The 22,615-nt window shown below is 37.5% G+C and overlaps 1 protein-coding gene across 4 annotated transcripts in view; it reads right to left on the reverse strand.

The window, feature by feature from the left end:
- adgrb3 (adhesion G protein-coupled receptor B3) overlaps positions 1–22,615 on the reverse strand; it is a 475,647-nt gene that overhangs the window by 105,732 nt on the left and 347,300 nt on the right. For all 4 annotated transcript variants that reach the window (XM_012963496.3, XM_004914501.4, XM_002936321.5 and 1 more), the window contains 3 exons: positions 11,468–11,594; positions 10,212–10,315; positions 5,480–5,582 (listed from right to left, as the gene is read on the reverse strand). In XM_012963496.3, coding sequence (XP_012818950.1) covers positions 5,480–5,582; positions 10,212–10,315; positions 11,468–11,594 — 334 coding nt within the window. The remainder of the gene's footprint in view (positions 1–5,479; positions 5,583–10,211; positions 10,316–11,467; positions 11,595–22,615) is intronic.

The following is a 22,615-nucleotide window of genomic DNA, read 5'->3' on the forward strand; positions in this document are numbered from 1 at the left end:
CCTTTGTTCCATTGGATTAGTTTTATACTCTAATTAGTGTCAGCATAATTCCAGAGACTAATAAAGCCCTTCATCCAGGTGCCCCATATTATCCCATCTCTTTTTACCTAAATGCCATTTTATGTCACTTTGCTTTACGCTGACTCCAAAATGAAGAGGCATGTGCTTGCACATTGTGTGACAGTTAGAGAACTTTATCAAGAAAACATATTTTATCTCTTCTTTTAACTTCTTTATTTTTTTTAGGGATGTACCAAAACCCCTATTTTGGGATTCAGCCAAACCCAGAATCCTGCACTAAATCCCAAACTGAATTCTTATTTGCATAAGCAAAATCATTTTCATGTAAAGAAAAGTCATGTAATTTTAAGAATTGGGTTTGGCCAGGCACTTGGATCCAGCCAAATCTGAATCCTGTTAAAAAAGGTGAATCCTCATTGAACCCGAACTGAATCCTGGATTCAGTGCATCCCTAATAGTATATATGTGTATATGTATTAATATAACTAACATGATTTCCCAAAGGCTGAACAATCAAATCTTTCCAATTTGGCACATAATGTGCAAGGCAAAATTGGCCACAGATCTGCTAATTTGAGATTAGACTAATTTATTAGGCTGAAACTAATAGGACTAATGAATATTTTATAGAGACAAAGCCTTAAGCAAATTATTAATTGAAATATGAATCAAAATTAAACTATTATATTATTCTGCATTTCATACCCAACCACAAGAATATAAGAGATTTCCATGAAGGAAAGGAAGGGCATCAGATAGAGAACAAGCAATCAGGAAAGGAATAAATATAGAAAAAAAAAGACAGAAGACGGGGGGGAAGAAGGGGGGAAGAAATGTGCTTGGATCATGAAAAAAACGTGATTATTGGGAAGCTGAATGATGAGTTTAGTACAAGGCGATAGTTAACTGAGACAGAGTTTTTTTCCTGTTTTGCCTAACTTTTAATCTAACTTTAGCCTTGACTATAACTGTAGAGATGTATCACTTATGTTATTGTTCCCTCATCTGTTTTATTAATGAATCATTTTAAATGTACAGTGCTGCTTGTACACGCATTACTGTACAAATAAACATATACATATTTAGGGAAAGGATAACACAGACACATAGAAGCCTTGGAAACTTCTAGTAAAATAGATTAAAATAACATTACACATCACAGCACAACAAAAAAGCAGTTGCCATTTACAACCAAGGGTGGCAGTAGCACAAGGATCCCTCAATTCCACTATATTATTGTTCCCTCTATTATACTTCCTGAAAATATATTTTATATATTCATTTATATCCAACAAATTATTTACTTTCAGTGCAATCAAAAGTATGCCCACATAACTGCAGCCAAGACCACCCCACAGAGATAATGGAAAACATACACTCTTTCTTGTAGGAATTAAACCTATAGTATGCAAAGTGGCTTAAAGGACATGTAAACCCTACCTTTTCCCACCATGTATATAAGTTAGGGCATCTACCCCATTCAAAACACACCATTTGTATTGCATATATCCCCTCCATTTGCCAGCACCATCACATTTTCATAAAACAAATAGCTTTCACCCAGCAGCCATTTTTCTTCTTGCACATCTTCAGTGACATCTGCAAACAGCTTTACTGTAAAGTTCATGCAATGAAGAATGCAGGCTTACACAGGCAGAATTTACTTTGATAAAAAGTACTGCTTGGATTTAGCACATTAATGGTTAAACTGAGCTCAGGACAGCAGGCTAGGAGAAAAAACATGTTTCGCCAGCACAGCTAGGGCAGAGTTTCTATGGAAACCAGCAGTGCAATCTCTTCATTGGCTGCTAGACTGGAGGGTGTGTTTAGTAACCTGAGAATGTTCAGTAAGCCAAGAGCCAAAGTCAGTTCCTGAGGGAGGGGGCTGAGTGGGTTACAGGACCAAAGGGAATCCTAAGTGATTAAGGGGATGCTACAGCCTTACTATTAACCTTTGAACAACAGAAAATATTTTAAGATTTTAAAGAGGTTGTTTACTGATTAGATTTTTTGTGGGGGGTTTATATGTCCATTAAGATACGTTGTGTTCCTTTACTAAGAAAGCACATTCATTAATGGTTCCAGTGCCAAAATATGAATGACTAGAACCCCGTTTTCTGTACAGTTGGAATTGATTTCTGCCTAAATACACAGTCTTAATGCAGTATTCCTTCTCCATAACTCATTTTGCATAGCAATGTAATAGTCTAACTTCCAGTAATAAAAACAGTTGTTTTGATTTGTGACTCTTAAGCTTCCTTTATGTGCTTGTCAAAATCCCCACAATATTCTATAGAAAATAATGTGTGATTGGTGACTTAGTTTTTTATGTTTTTCCAACCTAAATCCACAATGTAATTTCACCTTGATAAAACTGACTGCTCTCACTCTCACAGATGCTAACTCTTGCAAGGAACAATGTGCCTTCACATGGTTTCATTTGTGAGGAATGGATGTTGCTGCTTCATGTTGATTTGTCAAAGTAATTCAGTTACTGCAACAGTAAGCTTTCCTTTTATCATTAGTGTTTGTTTTCTTTTGATGCACACACAATGTCATTAAAACCCTTGTAGCAACAACAAATGGCAAACAAATGATGCTAAGATACACACTCACTAAAGCAAAGAATGGCACTCTATACCTGATAAGCAGTTCTTTTAATTGTATTCCCTTGGCTGTATTGTTTGTGCAAACATGGTATTCCTCCCAACAGCAGGGTCATTAATTAATGAGCTTTTCATTGACAGGAACATACTAGAACATATTATTTAAGGCTAGTTTACACAGGATATGTCTATTTTCACACAATTGTCCCAAGTATAACCACCCATTTATGTTAGATGGATATAACCATTTTTGCCTTACATCTATCAAATGCAGTTTCCCCCTTTATTATAAAATTAAATTCTGCACATCTCTACTGGTCCATAAGGTGCAAAACTGAAGAAATGTCTGCACAGCACTATATAATGTTAAAATGCAGTATAAGGTGATTTACCACATAATGAAACCATAGATATATAACTTTTTCGTATGTTTTGCGATTTTTTCGGCGCCTTTACGACTTTTCGGAAATTGTTGCGACTTTTTCGTTACCAATCCGATTTTCGCGAAAAAACGCGAGTTTTTCGTAGCCATTACGATTCGCTCGTATCTTGTCGCGACTTTTTCGTATTGAGCGCTCGTAAGCGGCGGCCGAAACTTTCAGACTTAGCATGATTTTGGAAGCCTCCCATAGGACTCAATGGCACCCTGCAGCTCCAACCTGGCCCAAGAAAAGTCACCATACTGAAGCTTGAATGAATCCGAACGCTACGAAAAAATCGCAACATTTTGCGCAACTTTCGGAATGGCTACGAAAAAGGCGCGACTTTTCGCGCAAGTTTTAACGCTACGAAAAAATCGCCAGATTTTGCGCAACATTCGGATGGCAACGAAAAAGTCGCGATTATTTTCCGAAAAAATCGCCAAATACCGATCATTACGAAAAAAACGCAATCAGACGCATTCGGCCGGTTCGTGAGTAAGTAAATGGGCCCCTTAGTGTCAGACTCGGATCACAGGGGGCCATAAGAAAACCCTAGACCATGGGCCCACTCTCCAAACTACTTTTCGTCCACTCCTCACTCATCCTCTATATTTTCCTAGTCTTTTATTTTTACATACTATAATCTATTCTTCTTTATATTTAGTCTCTGTGTTCCCATAAAGAAATAGGGAATGACCACATATTAGGCCAAATGGTAAGAGGCAGGAGGGCCCACTGGCACCTGGGCTAACCGGGAGTTTTCCTGGTATCACTATGGGTCAGTCCAACACTGGATATATAACCAAACCTATCTGCGTGTGCACATATAAGATAAGATACAGAATACAAATATACTGTACAGTTCTCAAAGATGTGACCAGATACGCAAACAAACCAATCCAGTATCAGTATATCCCCACTGGATACAGGACAAAGCATGTTCAGTACTATAGTATCTACAGGGATATGCAACTTCATTTAGCCTATACTGTGCCTAATACTTTTTACACAAATTTATCTGAGGAAAATATAAATGTTTTACTACTAAGCAAATTTTAAGCACACAACATATACCTTAAGGCTCATTTACATCTGCAAGCACAGTTGCAGTTCCTGCAATTCCCCTGCGGTCAGTTGTGCATAAAACCATTTTCATTAAAGGTATGCACAGCACAATTGCATCAAGAGAATTACCCATTTGCTTTAGCAATGATGCTAGAATTCTGAGGGATTGCGCTAGAAATTGAATTGTGTTCATTGCACTTGTGGATGTAAATGAACCCTTTCATCTCCACATTTACATTGGATTAAGATGCTTTTTGACTGGTATATACATAGTTTTTGAGCTGCCATGTAATGAGAAGCGGAATTAATTACTAATCAGCATTGTATCTTGACATGTAAATTCTATATATAACATTTTGTAAATCCATTCCTAAGCCCAGATAAATGAAAGCAGCAGAGAGCATGTGCAGAAAACCAACAGAAAAAATATGAGGAGCTACTGGGACATCTTTGGAGGAACAGATCTACATTGCTAAAGGGTTGTGGTTACCTTGGGCTGGTATAGAACCCCAAAACATATGGACAAATTTATCAAAGTGTAAAAATAAGATCTCACCACATCAAAAATTACCCACTTTCTATTCATTAATTCCTAATGGGGGAGAGTGAGAGTTTCCCATTTAATACACACACTTCTAAAAATTCCATAAGAATGAATAAAAATGGGTACATTTTTCTGTGGTGAGCTCTGATTTCACATTTTGTTACATCTGTCCCATAATGCGCAGCATTTCTAGCCTACTTCGTTGTTAAGCTGTAGTTCTCCTTTTAGAATAAGCTTCATTTTCTAGGCAGTTTTACAGCAACCGACTATACATTCTGCATTGCACCATGATAACAAATAATTCTATCAATTATCAATTACCTTTTCTTAACACACTGCAGATGATAAATGGCTACATTTTCTAGAAAAAGAGTATGATTTCCACTCACAGGATAAACGGCTTGTGTTAATTTATTTTGTTTAGCCAAGCAACATTATTGCATGTTGTAAAAGTCTGCAGTAAATGTGGACAGTCAAGTTATCTTTTTCTTTTATAGCCGCCATCCCACACTTATATACAAAAAGATAATTTTATGTAGAGGTAAAAAATTCCGACATGTTTAGGTAGGCATGCATAAATAACAAAGTCATTAAACATGTAAAGCACTAGAGTTTTCTCATAAAAGAATGGAGGATCATTTTATTTATGTAGAACCAAATACTTTTTTAAATTAGACATCTTCATATAGTTAGGGGTTTTTATGACTTGAGCCAAAGAGAAATATTTAAAAATATTTTGCATAAAACTGTATTCAAACAAGAAAATTATCACCAGGACGAATAGAAAAACTATAAAATATTAAGGAGCATATTAACCTTACCTTGTTATGTATCTGTGTTTGGCCCACTAGAATGAGTATATTGGATGAGATGATGGACAAACAGAAGTTTATAAGGATAATAGACCTCTCAGACTTGATGTATCTGTTAAACAAAGATGAGTAAAAATATATTCAATATAAATAGCTTTCTATTAACTGACTTTTTTACTTTGCTTGAAAAAGTCAATATAATTCAAAACATTTGGCGGCTATGATTTGATGATTATAATGTATATTTATAAAAGGCATATTTATAAAGCCCCATTGTTATCCTTACATGGGAATGTTTGTCATGCATCACAATCACACAAATATTCCATTACAAAGAGCTAATCTGCATTTTTAGTAAGGTTTGTGTATGGCCAAAAAGAAAGCTATTAATGGGACAATTTCAGGCGACAAAGAATATCTGGCATGAGAAGTAGTGTATAAATGCTGCATAACAAGCTTTGTGCTCAACACTAAGGGGCAGATTTATCAAAATGTGAAATTCAAGCTCACCACTTTAAAATTTACTTTACTTATCCACTTTAGATTTTTAGAAGTGTATTTATCAGTGGGTGAAAGTTAGAGTTCACCATTTCATAAATTTGCCTCTAAAATTCAATATAAATGAATAAAGAGCTGTAGAATTTCAAACTTTTATAAATATTTTTCAAAGTTTTTGTATATTGGCAATTTAAATCTAAAGCATGCACTTCAGCAGCACAATTTTCATGTTAATAGTCTGTACATTTCTAACATATCTTGGACAATTTCACTAGCTATGATAGTTTTGACATTATGGAATTTTTTTACTCTGGCTCTATTTCTGCACTGAACTTACATTACATGGTTTTATAAATAAGGCCCCTAGTAGTATGACTGTCAATTATTTATGGCAATGTGATTTGCTAGAAATGCAATTCAGATATTCAGGTTTTTGCCTGTTATTAATACATTTTACAGTTTCAGCTCTGATGCATGTTGTCTATAAATCATGCAATTCTTTAACTAATTGCCTCTCCCGCTGTCCTTGTAATTTGTTCACTACTTCCACCAACGATTTACTTCAGATCATCTCAGTTGCCTATTGTCCCGTTTATTTTATTATTCAGATCCTCTATCGGTGACAGTTACCCTTCATGTTATTTCTTTGTCTTTTTTCATACAGGAGTTACCAGTACATTAAAGTTGACAGTAGATGATAGAAAACACATGAAGAAGTGGGAGTGGGCAAAACCTGAATGATAACTGCCATAGAGTATCCCACAGCAGGGGATTGAAATTTGCTTTTATGGGTGTCATTACTGGCTAAAGATACCATACCCACACTATAGAGCTCCCATGTATATATAGTAAACAAAGACCTCAAAAATTACTGTCTATTTATGGTAAATGAAATATAAGATGAGAAGCTTTAATACCCTACTCTAATTTCTGTATGATTCTTGTGCTCTCCTGAGGGTTTTACAGTTGTACTTCTCCAACAAGGGTTGTGTATGCTGTTTCACCATTCCTTCTCCCTCTATTTTTTTATTTCTAAATAGCTCAAATTCCAAACCTAATAAATTTGATATCCTTATGAAATTTGCTTATTTTCAGATATGACATTTTATATCTGCATCTGTATCATATTATAATTACACTGTCATGGCAACAGATATTTACAGTCTGTGCATTTTAAAATAATATTATATCAAGCAGTGTTCCAAATTTTCTTGTGGACAACTGTATTTTGGTGAAAAGCTAGGTCCTAATATGACTGGTTGTAAATCTGTATTCATAGTTTCAATCAGGTTGTTATTTAAGAGTTTAGTGTTTAAGACTACAAACTGACATGCATTGAGAATCCTAAAGGTAAAAGGCATATTGCAGGGTCTACTGATTAGACACACATGAATCTAATATACTTTTCATATACTAAGGTACCTTACAGGCAGAAATAGGAGAGTGATGGGTGCTGTCATACACAGTGGCTGCAGCACTGGCCCAACAGTGCTAAGTAAAGACACTGTGCTTGTTCTATAAAAGGTCCGATTTAACTTAAATTTTGCAGAGACTGCAAGAGAGTTCCTTATAAAGGACTGCCGGAACAAAATACCAGAGATATAATGAGCCGCAAAAAAGAAAGAAAGAAGATGAAACATAGAAATGGTTGGGAGTAGTGAGAAAATGAAATGGTTCTAACATGAGTATGGAGACATGTGATATATAGTGTATATAGTGAGATATGACAAAGAAATAGTTAATCAAAGCTAGCAGTTTGTTATCTTTTGATTAAAAAGGAGACTTAAGAACTATTTTAACAACAGAGTAGTGGGTGAGGATGATTCTAGCAGCAATGATAGAATTAAGCAGAAAGGGGTGGAAATCCAGAAGGCTAGTGAGCTGCAGTAGTTAGTGGGATGGGATGAGGGCATTAATGAGGGTTTTAGTAGTTGACTGAGAGATGAAGCGGCCAATCTTGGCATTATTAAAAGCAACAGTGAGCTGCTATTACCCGAAAAGAAAAGTAAACATCCAAAAGATTATCTTAGAGTCAGCATGGTTTACAACGCATATAAGCAATCCATCAGTAAAAATAAATAGTTGCAGGGTCAGATGTGGGTATATAGACAATCAATTCAGTTTAACACCCATATGTAATAAAAGCCACTAAATTTGCCCAGTAGCAGTAACCCTTAGCAACCAATAAGATATTTGCTTTGAAACAGGTGACCAGAAAATTCTACCTACTGATTGGTTGCTATGGGTAACTGCTCCTGGACCAACCTAGTGCCTTTTATTACATAAACTCCCAAGACAGTAGTTAGGAAGCAATTAGAAATATGCATCTGAATTTCAATGATTAGTGGAGGTGTAACTATATATCTGGCATCTACAAATGGCATTTAAAGACAAAAGAATGGATGAGGTCTCCCACAGGGAGGGTTATCTATAGAGACTTGAGGCAGCCCCAACGCCAAGCTGGAGTTGCTTCTAAAGAAACTATTTATACCATATGCAAAATAGCAAACTCACAAATGTAGAACACGCTTTGCACAAAGATGCTAGATATAAGGAAAATTGATTACAAAAGGATGAACACTAGATAAGGAGCTATTAAATTTAATAGGAGTTACTTTATATGCTCCAAAAGTCCTACAAACAGAGAGAGAGAACTTTAGCATGGTCAGCAACTGTATTTGATATGAGAAACTGCAGTGAGTGTGATCACTATATGTGAATGTTTACAAAAATAAGTGCTGTAAGTGACTGATTTTATTAAAAGAAGGATCTTTGTGAATGAGGACTAAACACCAAAGCATAAAGGATATATAAGCTGACCTCAAAAAAGTACTGTATGTGATATCTATGTGACTATTACACAAGAAGGCACCATGCTGTATGTGACTGTACAACGTAAAGCAGAACTTGGAAACAAGTAAAATATATGGTAAAAAAGGAACTACTGTATATGAGAATGGTTTCACATAGGTTACTACAGGTAACATAACAATAGCACAAGGAGCAAATATATAATTGACCTTTCACTCCAAAAGACCTTATGTTTTATTAGGCATGCTACAAGAAAGGCCATGGACACATGGAGGTACTTTTTTAGTGAGACCAAAACAGTTCAAATTAGAGTCAGTAATTTGTAATGAGTAGAAATTGGAAATTGTAGGAATCACAAGGACATGAATTGTGAAGAGTATAACAAAGATCATATTGATTCACATATCTCTACATATAACAGTTTGCATTCTTAAAGTGATCCACAACTGGAGTGTCAGTTTGTACTCTTCTCTAGTAGTGCCTGTTGATAATGAAACTATAATAACCAAGTCTCACTGCAGCTTTGATTATTTTATTATGTTTTAGTTTATTTGATATTTGCATTCATACTAATATGTTGTTCTGGCTGCAAAAAGAGTCTTCAGTTATCCTTTACAATGTTTGGAAAGTGGAAAATGCTTCCAGGTTGATTTACAACTTTTTTCCAGTGGCAAATGTAGATACATTTTCCATGTGGCTTTGGTGCTCCACTAAAACCAATTCAAAAAGGAAAGCGGCTCACCGTGACACAAACAGCAGAAAGATGCTTGCACTATCTGAGAAAAAGCATAACAAGGATTTGTGGTGCAGCCTATCACTTAAGCTCAGATCGCCATGTGTGTGGCCACCTTTAGTCTGTATAGCATTTCAGCAGTGAAGCCTAACCTACTTTCACCTGTTCTACCTCAGCTGAATAAGCAATGTGCTAACTCTGCTTAAAGGATGACTAAAGTTTCTCAACAATAGTATCTCTCTAGTGTCATGTCATTCTGTAGATCTGCTTAATAACCTCAAAAGTACATAGACATATTACAGAGATCTCTATCCCCTATATTCCACCTGTGCCTAAATGTTGGTTACTTTGGCCCTCCCACTTGCACATAAAACATGCATGCTCTAATCAGCTCTCAGAAAGCATGTGCAGTCTATACCTAAAGCCCTAGGCTCACAATTCTTATTGGGGTGGAGCTAGCTAAATGAGAAGTTGAATTCATATGAGAGTGGTTTGAGTGCATGTATGTACATTGAGAGTATATGTAAGGAAATAACAAAGCACTAAACCTTGACAAAGTACGACACTTCATATTATGTTAAAATGCATTTTCACAAGTTGAGAAAAACTATTTGATAACAAAATATTCCCCTAAGGTACTGAATATGCAGTTGTTCTGTGCACGACACTGTCAAACAACAGATTCATATATAAATATACCTCCATAGCGCTGCATAAACAACTGCAAGGGTGATCAAGGCCAAGCATGATAAACCACAGCCGATTATCAGAGTTACTGAAGGAGTACCTGAAGATTCCATGATCTGTTGAATAAAAGATAAAATATCCAACATCAGCAAATGAAATGTTGTAAAACCTTTGTTCTAGCCACATTTTGCAATGCAAATATTAATGGTCTCAGGAATTGCATAACATTTAAATAGCACATGTAGTTTTGGATCAGCTCAATAACACTGAATCAGAGTCTGTCAAACTAAAAAATGACATGAACATCACTAAAGTGCTAAAGTTTTCTTAACTTACCTATGCCACATACCTACCCCCACTCACCATCCCTTTGACTTGCATTAAACCTTCAAAACATACCCAACAATCCACTATTCTTGATTTCTAATTCTCTTTTCAAATTTAAATGGAGAATAAAAACAATAAAACATTAAATGTAATGTCACACTGAATAGTGCATGCTTTAGTGCATTTCAAAATTCCATAGAACAAATTCACCTCATTTGTTATAGCATTTGCTAGTGTGGTGATCATACGCATTTACAACTTTGACTTTAGGCCAGGTTTCACATTCACACTTCACATTTTATTTCACTGCAGTTAACAGCTACTTAGCATATGGGGAACACATTTACTATAGAACAGACGTAAAGGACAAATATATTCTGCTTTGTGAAATGTGTGCATCCATTCTCTGAACAAGTTTGAGCAATTTATCTATAGAAAAGTGGCCAAATGCTATTATCTAATGTTCAAATGCTGCAATCTGTACCCCCTTTCCTTTTGTGGTTTTACAGTAAGTCATAAAAAAAATAAAGCAAAATGGGCACAATAAAAGTGTCTAGTAAAGATCTGCAATCTATTAGGCAATCTAGGCTTCTCCTTCCAATGGCTACTATACAGTATGTTCTCCCAGTCCTTGGAGATAATTCTCTGTAAAGCAGACATTGCCATCTTGGCCAGCTGACCTGATTGTTTTCTTATACATTATATTTGCATTTCAAGAATAAAACATCCCAGTTACAACATCAGAGACTTGGATACAGTCTGGGTTGATGGTTATTAATTCATTTAGAGCACAAATACACATAAGACCCACTCTTACACCGATTGCTACAATAATCTCGTCACATCTGGCTAAACATTGCATTTAACGTATGTGTTTGTGCAAGCAAAGGTAACATGTCCAGACTGTGCATCAAAGTCTCAATCGTTCCTTTGTTACTTACTATTTCTCTAGGTTGCTGAGCCAAAATGGCGAAGGTAGAGAGACGATCACATAAGCATTTCGTATGGGATGCATCGGTAAACACTGTTTTACATCCCTGGGTGGACCAGGTTCCGAAGGAGTCGTTCCTGCAAGAGGGGGGGGGGGGGAGAGAAATAAAAGATGACAACGTTACGCCTGACGACTCAAAATCCTTGCGAAGAAATGTAAAATGAGAGACGCAGCCTAATGGAGAGCAGCACAGGAGCGGAGTGTAGCGGGTCGCTCATTGGGATGCACCTCCAGCTGTAATGCGGGCTAGGGGGATACAGTGCGGGGAGCTGTCCGACGCTCTCGGTGCTGATTACTGGCTCAGCTCTGTCCAGCCCTCAAGCAGCCGCACAAACCTCTCGCTGAAGGAATGGATTCATAGCTGCATCTCTTTATTCTGCTTTCTCGCTTTCTCTCCCGCTACAAGGTCCTGGCACTGCTGCACATAACACTTATTTTATTCAGTTACATATGTATGTGTATGTATATTTTTAAGTCCGGGATGCTCTCTGGCTGTATTAATTAAATAGCGGCTGGATGGATGAGGTGGGAGAGAGAGGGAGAGGGAGAGAGAGGAGAGAGAGAGAGGGGGGAGGGGGAGGAATTCACCCTGGAAACGGGCAGCGTCGGATTGCTCCACTCTGCCTGCGCCTTATAGCTCGGAGGGGAGGGGGTGGGAAAGTAAGGGGAGATGGGTTTGGGCAGCAGTGCCTGGGACCTAGGCAATATGGGACCAAGCAAATGCCCCCTATGCCGAAAGTTAAACATCTCATTGCACTGTGGCGATTGGTGTATTCTGTATTGGCAGGCCCACATGCATAGCATTCCTTACTGACACATCCCCATTCTGAGAGCGGCTGGATGAGCTTTATCCACCCCCCTCTGCCTACTCAAAAGCACGTTTGTCCTATCAGCCCTAACACTGTCCCAAAGCACATCTGTGCCAATTACCTTCACTACCCTCAGCAAAACGCCTATGTCTGGCTATTCACCCAGGGAAGTCCAGCTGTTGTTGATCCACAGCCCCAACCCCCACCAAGCAATGCTAAGGAATGTTGGGAGTTGTAGTAAGCAACATCTGGAAGGTCGCACATAACAGGCAGTGTTTAAGGATCTGTCGCTAATCCACTGCTTTAGCTGTTGCTTTTTAATATAGGCATTTTATTTTTTTTCCGAATAGAGGGGATTCGTGTCTGTTTTGGTACCTGGTGGCTTTCTCCTGATCACTGCTTAAAACGCATCGCAAAGTGAGTCCATGTGTCGTGACACATATACGTGTATAGGGAGAGTGTTTCCCTGCATTACTATTTCAATGCATTGCGGATAACTGGCTGCCGTGCCCCCTGGCGGCACAAGGGTTAATACCTTGCAGTATTGTCTTTCTATTGAGCTAACAAGCCTAGCACTCAGCAAATATCCTTCAGGGGATCGATTCAAAGCAGAAAACATAGAAATCTCCTCCAAAATGGCTCACTGGTTGCTAAACATCAGCACAGGAGTCATATACCTCTGCTACCTTGTACCTATCCCATGGATGGAGGGAGAAGCTATAATCTCAGCACTTGAGCAGCAAATGGAATCATGCAGGCAGAAATGTACCTTCTCTAAACTTTCTATTTCAGAAGCATAGTCTAGTGATACTGCCAGCAGAGTGTAACAATGATCTCTATAATCAGCATAATGAAATCATTTATACTAATCACGCAATTAAAACATAGTAGCAAAATGGCATTTGGTACAGAAGCAGGAAAATCCATCCTTACAGTTCTGGCTCAAACATGCTGAATACACTGAAGGGACTATTTCTATATGATTGAAAGAAATATATGAATATGTTTATTATATAGGGTGGAAAAAAGTATATACTTAATTTTACACTAAAAAGCAGGAACATTGGTGTAGAATGAAGCTGTAGCCCTGGTTGGTGTGCAGAGGGTATGTGGGGGTAGGGGGGGGCAACATCAGGTATCCAGACCAAGAAACACCCCTGCCCCCATTTGTTTTAGAGAATCCTGCATTTAGCCAAATCCCATCCGAACCAAATCTAAAGCCCTAAAGTTATAAATTAAACTGGACAATATTCGCTTTCACAATTGATGCAATGTCTTGCAAGAAATTGCAGCTCAGGACTTGCTAAATCCTTTATGGAGGTTTTCTTATTTCACCAAATTGTGGATTTGGTGCATTACTTTTTTTTACTGCCTCATTTAAAAAAGTTGAGTCCCTTATGTAAAATAATTTTTGTGCCTATTTATAAAAATGCCTGAAATGCAATTTAAACCAAAATACTTCAAATCAAGGGGAACAAAAAGCTGTACAGGTATAGGACCTTTTATCCAGAATGCTTGGGACCTGGGGTTTTCCGGATAAGGGGTCTTTCTGTAATTTGGATCTCCTAGCTCGTCTCCTTAGAAAATTATTTAAACAGTAATTAAACCCAATTATTTCTTAGTTGGGATCAAGTACAAGGCTCTGTTTTGGTATTATAGAGAAAAACAAAACCATTTTTAAAAATGTGAATTATTTAATTAAAATGGAGTCTATAAGAGATGGCCTTTCCATAATTTGGAATTTTCGGGATAATGGGTTTCCAGATAAGGGGTCCGATACCTATACTTAGAAAACATGCAGCAGTCTTTGAAATTACATAAACTAGGTTAGTTTATTATGCTGGACTACAAATTATGGTAGCTTCTATGTACATTTTTCATGTAAGGCTACTCTACCAGGCTACTCTACCTCTTTGACAGAGAGAAAGATGTTGTAAAATGTGGCACTGGAAATTGTATTTTTGTGCTGCCTTTATTAATATTCTCCTACAGAAACTGCTGGAACACAGCACCAACTCCACATACAAATTCTATAGTTAAAAATCTGTGTAATGAATTGTGACATGTGTAGTGGGGTCTAAAATTCTATCACTCCATGCCCACACCCTGTTTGCCAGAGGGCAAGGTTTCAGAGAGGCCTTAATACAATGTAAATGTATTGTTCATTATGCAAGAGTTGGCAGGAACTACTGTCTCTGTATTTATATATTCAATAAACACCTACATTGACCTACTGTAGTAAAGCATTACATTGCAGGGTGTGTACAAAGGTCTAGTAACAGAGGGGTTAAAAAATGCTGTAGCTCTGTTATCATCTGTAAAAAACCTTAAATACCTTGAACTGAAGTAAAAATCAATAGCTTCATTAAACCCTTCTGCAGGCAAATTACATTTGCCGCTTTAGACAAGAGAGAAAATATTTGGAGATGAACCATCAAGATTGTAACAGCCTTACCTTACAAAGATGAACACCCCCCGTATTGCATGAGCAGAATTTAGATAAGCATTTGCTTGAATGGCCTAAAATTGGTAAGTATTGCAGAAAAGTTTTGTTCTGGCTCATAATTACTTGTAAACAACAAGGGCATGTGGCTGTTTTTATCTAGAAAAGACTTTTATTTAGAACTTTTAGCATAAATGTATATATATATAGGATCAGTATTTGTGTACATATATATATATATCGTATTTTGTAAGTGCTGGTTTTCTATATTAGGGGTTTGTCTATAATGGGGTGCATCATCCCTTTAAGATTATACATTTAAAAAAAATTCAATTATAGTTACATAGGGTTGAAAAAAGTCCATCAAGTTCAACCAATCTATACACTCACATACATAAACTATATATACAACTACTAATACTAACTGTAGTTATTAGTATCACAATAGCCTTGGATACTATGCTTGTACAAGAACTCATCCAGGCCTCTCTTAAAGGCATTAACAGAATCTGCCATTAAAACATCACTAGGAAGGGCATTCCACAACCTTCCTAGTGATGTTGTAATGGCAGTTTCTGCCCATAGTTATTTTCCCTACTATAGAAGTTAGCTGCTCTACTGGCATTTGCTTACCCAGATTCTCTCTATGGAAAACAAAAAGACGCATTCACTTAAATGAGCAGATCTTCTTCCAATACAGCGAGCAAAGGTGCTGTCGGATCGAGGAGCGCATTAATGAGCTGTTGCGGTCCCATACATTTCATCAAGAATACAGGATCACACAGGCAGAACCAGGCCCGGATTTGTGGCGAGGCCACAAAGGCCCGGGCCTAGGGCGGCATAAACATAGGGGCGGCATGCCGCCCCGCCGCACGCAAATTTTTAAAATTTTGCTCCCATACGGAGCAATGGGGACCTCTCCCCACTGCTCCGTATGGGAGTTTTAACTTTGGCGCATGCGCATGCGCGTCAGCGCGGCGGCAGGGGAGGAGGAGGTGGTTTGCGCATGCGCGCTCGTACTGCGGGTGGGGGCGGTAGGGGGCGCCGAATGGGGGCGGCCTCGGGGCGCGTCATTTAGAAATCCGGCGCTGGGCAGAACTGTCTCTGATAAAAGTTCTGCGTGGTTTGAGCTGAGGTCAGGAGAGGAGGTTAGGAGAAAAAAATTGAAGCAGACAGCTAGAGCTGAGTTTATATGGGAACCAGCAATGCCATCTATTCACTGGCTGGAGGGCGTGTTTAGTAATCTGAGTTGAGAACAACTGAGCATGCCCACAAGCCAGAAGTCAAATCAAACTCCTAATGGAGGGGGCAAAGTGGGTTACAGGAGGAGAAGGAAATCTAAGTGAAAAAGGGAACACTGCAGCCTTACTATTAACCTTTAGACAACTGGAGTGGCAGGTATTGAAAGATGGCAAAGAGACTGTTCACTGATTACATTTTTGTGTGTGGGGTTTACATGCCCTTTAATATGGAAGAATAAAGAGATGCAATTCCAGGAAAGGAGCAGCAAGATAGCAAAGTTAAAACAAGAGATAGAAGTGAATGTAAATGGTGTGAAAAAACAGGAGAGGGCAGAAGTGAAGAATTGTAACACAGAGCAGAAGCAAAGGTTAATTTTCGACAGCTTTCTGAATAATGGTTTTCTGGAAGATTTAATGTGTGTATATGTATTGGTTATTGGCTGCTTTGTATGTACAGCTGTATGTTCAATGTATACACCCATTATCGTACAGGGCTGTGGAATATATTGCATGTTGGCGCTTTAAAAACATGTGGTGGTATTAATAATAATAATAATAATAATAGACAGATAACACTAAATAAACCAGGCAGAGCACTAAATAGCAGCACAAGTAAATTCAGCAGGAGAAAGGCTGTGGCAATATGTGCCAGAAGTGAGCTCCATCTGCATATTGATTGTTACAGATACAGTTTCCTCCAAGGAATTGTATCAATGAACCCAACTAAAAGTCTTTAACGGTGAGGATAGTTATGGTTCAGTACCTGATTGTTAACCTACAAACTGAGATGGCTAAAATAATCCAAGATGCAGCCAGTTCAACTTTTTATTTTTTACCGCAGTTTTTCATATCAGTAAAAAAAAACAACTTTTATGTTATTCTAAGATCAGATCTATTAGCTTTACAGACCAATTCTATATTGTCACAAAAGTAGCCCTGAAAAATATAATTACTGTGATCTACTTTCTATTCCCCTTTTCTGTCTGTCTCTACTTTCTCTAATTCTGTGTTCTGGAATGATGATCTCTAATAAAACAAATTACCATTGCCAGGTTGGTTCATAGCGACTTTCTTACCTATAGCGAGATTCTACTGTGAGGTTACTGCTTTTGTACACAATTAGGTCTTAAAGGGGAACTGTCACTGCATGAACTGTAGTGGATTTTTAATAAACCCGTTTCACAGATTATTATTTTCTTCTTAATATTTTAAATACAAGTTTAAATTTAGTTTAACTTTAATGAATGTGTGGCCTGGTGTCTATAGGTTACTGAAGTGGCATACTTTTGCACCATGTTGGTAAACAAGCCAATTAATTGAGCTGTTTTGATTATATGAAGCCAGTCGGGGGTTATATAGTACAGGACATTTTTAACCCTGCCCAGTTAACCCATGGGAACCATAAAGCAGTTAATTTGAATGACATCTTAAAAAAGGTCTTATTAGTTACTATAGCATACTAAATTATATTAGAGGTTATTTTGCTCCTCTTTTCAAATAAACCCCTTTTTAACACTGCATAGCTGTATGATTATAAGGAGTGATATTATTCCAAGAAGTAGTCAGCATACAACTTTATTTAATACTAAATAACATCACACTAAGGGATTGGCAATCTTATAGCAGAACCATGACCCATAATATACAGTGCATCTGTGAATACATGATGTGACTTTTATTAGTATACTTTGCACTCTGTAATAGGCGTCTGAATCTGCCCAGAGCTGCATTTTCAGCTGCTCAGTGTTTTATGAAGCATTGCATAGGATCACAATTGTTTTTTTTTTCCCAGTGCTCCGGTGGTTTGCTATGTTCTCATTAAATTTTTGCTTTCCAAATTCACTTCTCGGGATGCTGTAATCATTTCACTGATTTGATTAGCGCTCTTGCAAATATCTATCAATACCTAAATCGCATTTCTGTAATTTTATATTTCAAAGTAAAGCAAGTAAATGCATAGGACATTTTCTCTGTTTACAAATGAGTCAATTCCCCAAATGCAATCAGTAAATCAGGTAATGCTGAATCACCCATAACAGGTCAAGTGAATTTCATCTTCATTTGGCTGCTAATTAATGTGTACAGTAATAACATGACACTTTTTCCAGATATGTGGTGGAACACTCATTAATCATTAAATGACATAATACTGAAACTAGTCTATATCACAGATACACAGCATGCATTTAGACACCGACAAGAGGGCTCATTCATGTCTGCAAGTGCAGAGGGCAAAGTGCAATTTCAAGCACAATTGCCATGTTTTTTTCATAAATTAGTTTTTCCCCCCAAAATTTCAGCATCACTAAGGGGTCGATTCATTAAAACACCAGTTCGAATCCAGAATGGGAAAAATTCGGATTGGATACGATAATTTCTCAAGATCGCAAATATCACGAAAATGCTTACGAAAAAATTGTATTAGTCACGATAAAATCGTATTGGCGATCCGAAAGTCATGAAATTTTCGTACCGAACGATTGTAAACAGCGGCAGAACCTTTCCGAATTTTTCGCGCAAGCATACAAAAAAGTTGCGCGAGTGTTTGAAAAAGTCACGCGGGCGTACGAAAAAGTTGCACAAGCGCGAAAAAAATGACTAAAGTACTCTCAGAGTGTTTGAATGAACGCTCCGAGCGTTCGTGTCTTAATAAATCTCCCCCTTAGGTTACAAGTGGGCAATAGTCAAGTCACAGTTGTACTGTGCCTACTGCAACAGTGTCAAATTCATCAAAATTAACACTGCTTTTAGCGCAATTTATCATAAATTGGACACTATTATGTGGAAGTCCATCTGATGTCATTACCGGTGTTCACTGAGCAAGTGACATTAGCCCTGCCCAGGTGCTACGCACGGTGGGAACCCTGAAGGAGTGTGTTTAAAATGCACCTGAGAATGATTTTACATGCAGGGAAATTGCAGGGACTGCAACTGCACTGCAGATGTAAATGAGGCCCAAGGGGGCTGTTCAGTGTGCAAAGTGCAATTTTTGATGCACTGTTTTTTTTCACCAATAATTTTCCAGGAGCATCATTCTGCCCAAGTGTGGATTTGCACAATTGGGCATAAAAATTATGTCTGTGTGTGATTCTTTAGGCACAAGTCTGCCCCACCTATTGATGAAGCCTAGAGTAGGAACCCTGGAGTTACTGCCATCTTCACAGTAAAGGAGCTTCAGGATTTTCCTATGTCAATAGTTGGCACATGTGCACAATTTATCAGAACAAACTGGGAAGATGCAATTACATTTGCAGTAAACATGCACATTTGCAGTAAACATGGCATTACCCCACATCCGGGCTGGGGGTAATTCTACAGTTATCTTGCGTCAGTGTATGCATTTGTGAATAATTCATCAGAGCAGGCTGGACAGGTGTACTGGTTCTGTCTTAAGTTGTTAGGATTGTGTTATATTTTGTGAATATCATTAATGGTCCCTGAATTTCTTACTATTTGCGATTGTAAATCTGCCTTTTATAGCTTTAAAACAGTACTGATTTTGTAACATTATAATTTACAGGTTTCAAATTAAAGTCAGGGCAAGACTGATGCATAGTTACATAGTTAAGCTGTTGCAGTTTGGTTAAAAAAAGACCGAAGTCCATCAAGTTCAACCCTTCTAAGTGAACTCAGCACACACAAACCTATACTGACCTACCTATAAACTCACATACATACACTATATATATACCAACATTAATACTAATTGTAAATTTTAGTATCACAATAGCCTTGGATACTATGTTTGTTCATCCAGGCCCCTCTTATAGACATTAACAGAATCTGCCATTACCACATCACTAGGAAGGGCATTCCACAACCTTACTGCTCTTACTGTGTAAAACCACTTACGCTGCTTAAAATAAAACTTCTGTTCCTCTAATCTAATGGGGTGGCCTCTGGTGCGTTGACCCTTTTTATGGGGAAAAAAACATCCTCTATCTGCCTATAAGCCCCTCTAATGTACTTGTACAGAGTAATCATGTCCTCTTGCAATTACCTTTTTTTCCAGATTAAACAACCCCAACCCTAACAGTCTAACATCGTTTAAATCTTCCATCCCCTTTACCAGTTTAGTTGCACATCTCTGCACTCTCTCCAGCTCATTAATATCCTTCTTAAGGACTGGAGCCCAAAACTGCACTGCATACTCAAGGTGAGGCCTTACCAGGGACCTATAAAGGGGCAAAATTATGTTTTCATCGATTGAGACAATGCCCTTTTTTATACAAGACAGCACTTTATTTGCTTTAGTAGCCATGGAATGACACTACCTTTATTAAGACAACTTGTTATCAACAAAAATTCCCAGATTCTTTTCAATTTAGTGTGTAAAACTTGCATTTAAATTATTTCTACCAAAGTGCATAACTTTGAACTTTTCAACATTGAACCTTATTTTCTAGTTTGCTGCCCAGTTTTCCAATTTAGTCAAATCGCTCTGCAAAGCGGCAGCATCCTGCATGGAACTTATAGTTTTGGATAATTTAGTATCATCAGCAAAAATAGAAACAGTACTCTCTATGCCCACCTCCAGGTCATTAATAAACAAGTTAAAAAGCAAAGGACCAAGGACTGACCCCTGCGGTATTCCACTAACCACACTGGTCCAATTAGACAATGTCCCATTTACCACCACTCTTTGTAATCTATCCTTCAGCCAGTTCTCTATCCAAGTACAAATAATATGATCCAGGCCAATATTCTTTAATTTTATTATTAACTTTTTGTATGGTACTGTATCAAATGCTTTAGCAAAGGCCATGTAGATGACATCCACTTCCATTCCAGCGTTGAGGTTCCTGCTCATTTCCTCAAATGCAATTAAATTAGTCTGGCAAGCATAAGCATAAAACCATGCTGGCACAAACTTATTGTATTGTGATTTGCAATTTATTCAAGTATCCTAGCTGGCCTGATGGCTTTTTTTGCATGCTTTATTTGCTTCCTTGTACCTGATGAAAGTTTCTGCTGTCCCAGCTAACTTGAATGCTTTGAAAGCACATTTTTTTTTTCTTACCAATCTCAACACTAACACTTTTATTCAACCATAAAGGTTTTGCTTTGCAATGTCTTTCCTTGCTTACAAAGGAAATTTAATGAGAAAAAATTAGTGTTTTAGTTACTCATTAAGCCTTAAAGTAGAAGGTAAAAATCACTGGTAGATGCCAAATGTTAGGCACCCCCCATGATTGTAATAGTTTTCCTTATATCCCTGGTGCTCCAGTTAGTAGAAAACTGCACCAGCCTGGGGAAGCTGCAGCGAGTTTTTCCTCTTCTTTCTTTCTTCTGTCTTCTGTCTTCTGAATCCCGAGGCCGGCACATGCTCAGTAGAGTGAAAAAGCTGACTTTTTGTTAAGGTTCAGCTTTTCACTCTACTGTGCATGTGCAAGAGTGCAAAGACAGAAGAAGGAAGAGGAGACGCTCATCTGCAGCTACCCCGGGCTGGTGCGGTTTTCTTCTAGAAGGTAAGCGATTAAAGTCACTGCCAAAATGTTAGGCACCCCCCCAGTGACTTAACCTTTCCTTCTCCTTTAAGGTTTAAGCCTTACAGTGCAAATAAAGGAATTTATGTTGGGCGCTTTGGACCATAATTTTTTAATATCCCAGTTAAAAAGTGTATGTTGAAATGTGTCTTCTTTTTGTTTAATTATATAAATATTTGTTAAATATATATATATATATATACATATATATATATATATATATATATATTTTACTTAATAAATTAATTTTATGTTATGTGTGTGTGTGTATGTATGTACAATGTATGCAGAGACTGTGAAACCCAGATATTCCTTCTTTATAATGAGTTCCATTACTTATTCAGCCTGAGATATAGTTAAGCTCTTAAGAAAGGTCCAGGAGTTGTGACCGATATTTTGCACTAATAAAGGATATGTTTGATGTCTCACAAAGTCCTGCAAGTGCTGTGTCCATTTGTTGTCATATATATATATAGCCGCAAAGTTGAAGGCACTCACGGCAAAATAGCAATTCAAAAAGGCAACAAATATTTATTATTCCGTACTCATATCTATGTGTTTCTATCCACCAAGGACCGTCATGCTATTTTGCTGTGAGTGCTTTCAACTTTGCGGATGGATATTTTATGGTGAGCATTTGGCACAAGTTGGGAGTATAGTGAGTGCCGTTGATGGAGAATGTACACACATATATATATATATATACTGTATATCAGTCCAAATGGTGTCCGCACTGCGGGGTGCTAGCCAAAATTATGTCTGTATAGAAAATAATCATCTGTGGCCAGTACACCCTTCAATATTTCATCAAAAATTTTTTTATTGTAGATATATTGTTAAAACCAACGTTTCGGTCGTTATTAGGACCTTTCTCAAGGATAAAAACTTTTTGATGAAATATTGAAGGGTGTGCTGGCCACAGATGATTATTTTCTATATATATATATATATATATATATATATATATATATATATATATATGGCTGTATAACTGCCAGTTATATCTACTCTGATGACCTAATCTAAATGTAGAATTAAAATTCTATCCACCCACAGTCATTTTAGGTGCATTCACATCCTACCCACTTTATGATAACTCAGATTTATTACAATTCATAA

The sequence above is a fragment of the Xenopus tropicalis genome, chromosome 5, assembly GCF_000004195.4.
Source record: "Xenopus tropicalis strain Nigerian chromosome 5, UCB_Xtro_10.0, whole genome shotgun sequence".
NCBI classification, from domain to species: Eukaryota; Metazoa; Chordata; class Amphibia; order Anura; family Pipidae; genus Xenopus; species Xenopus tropicalis.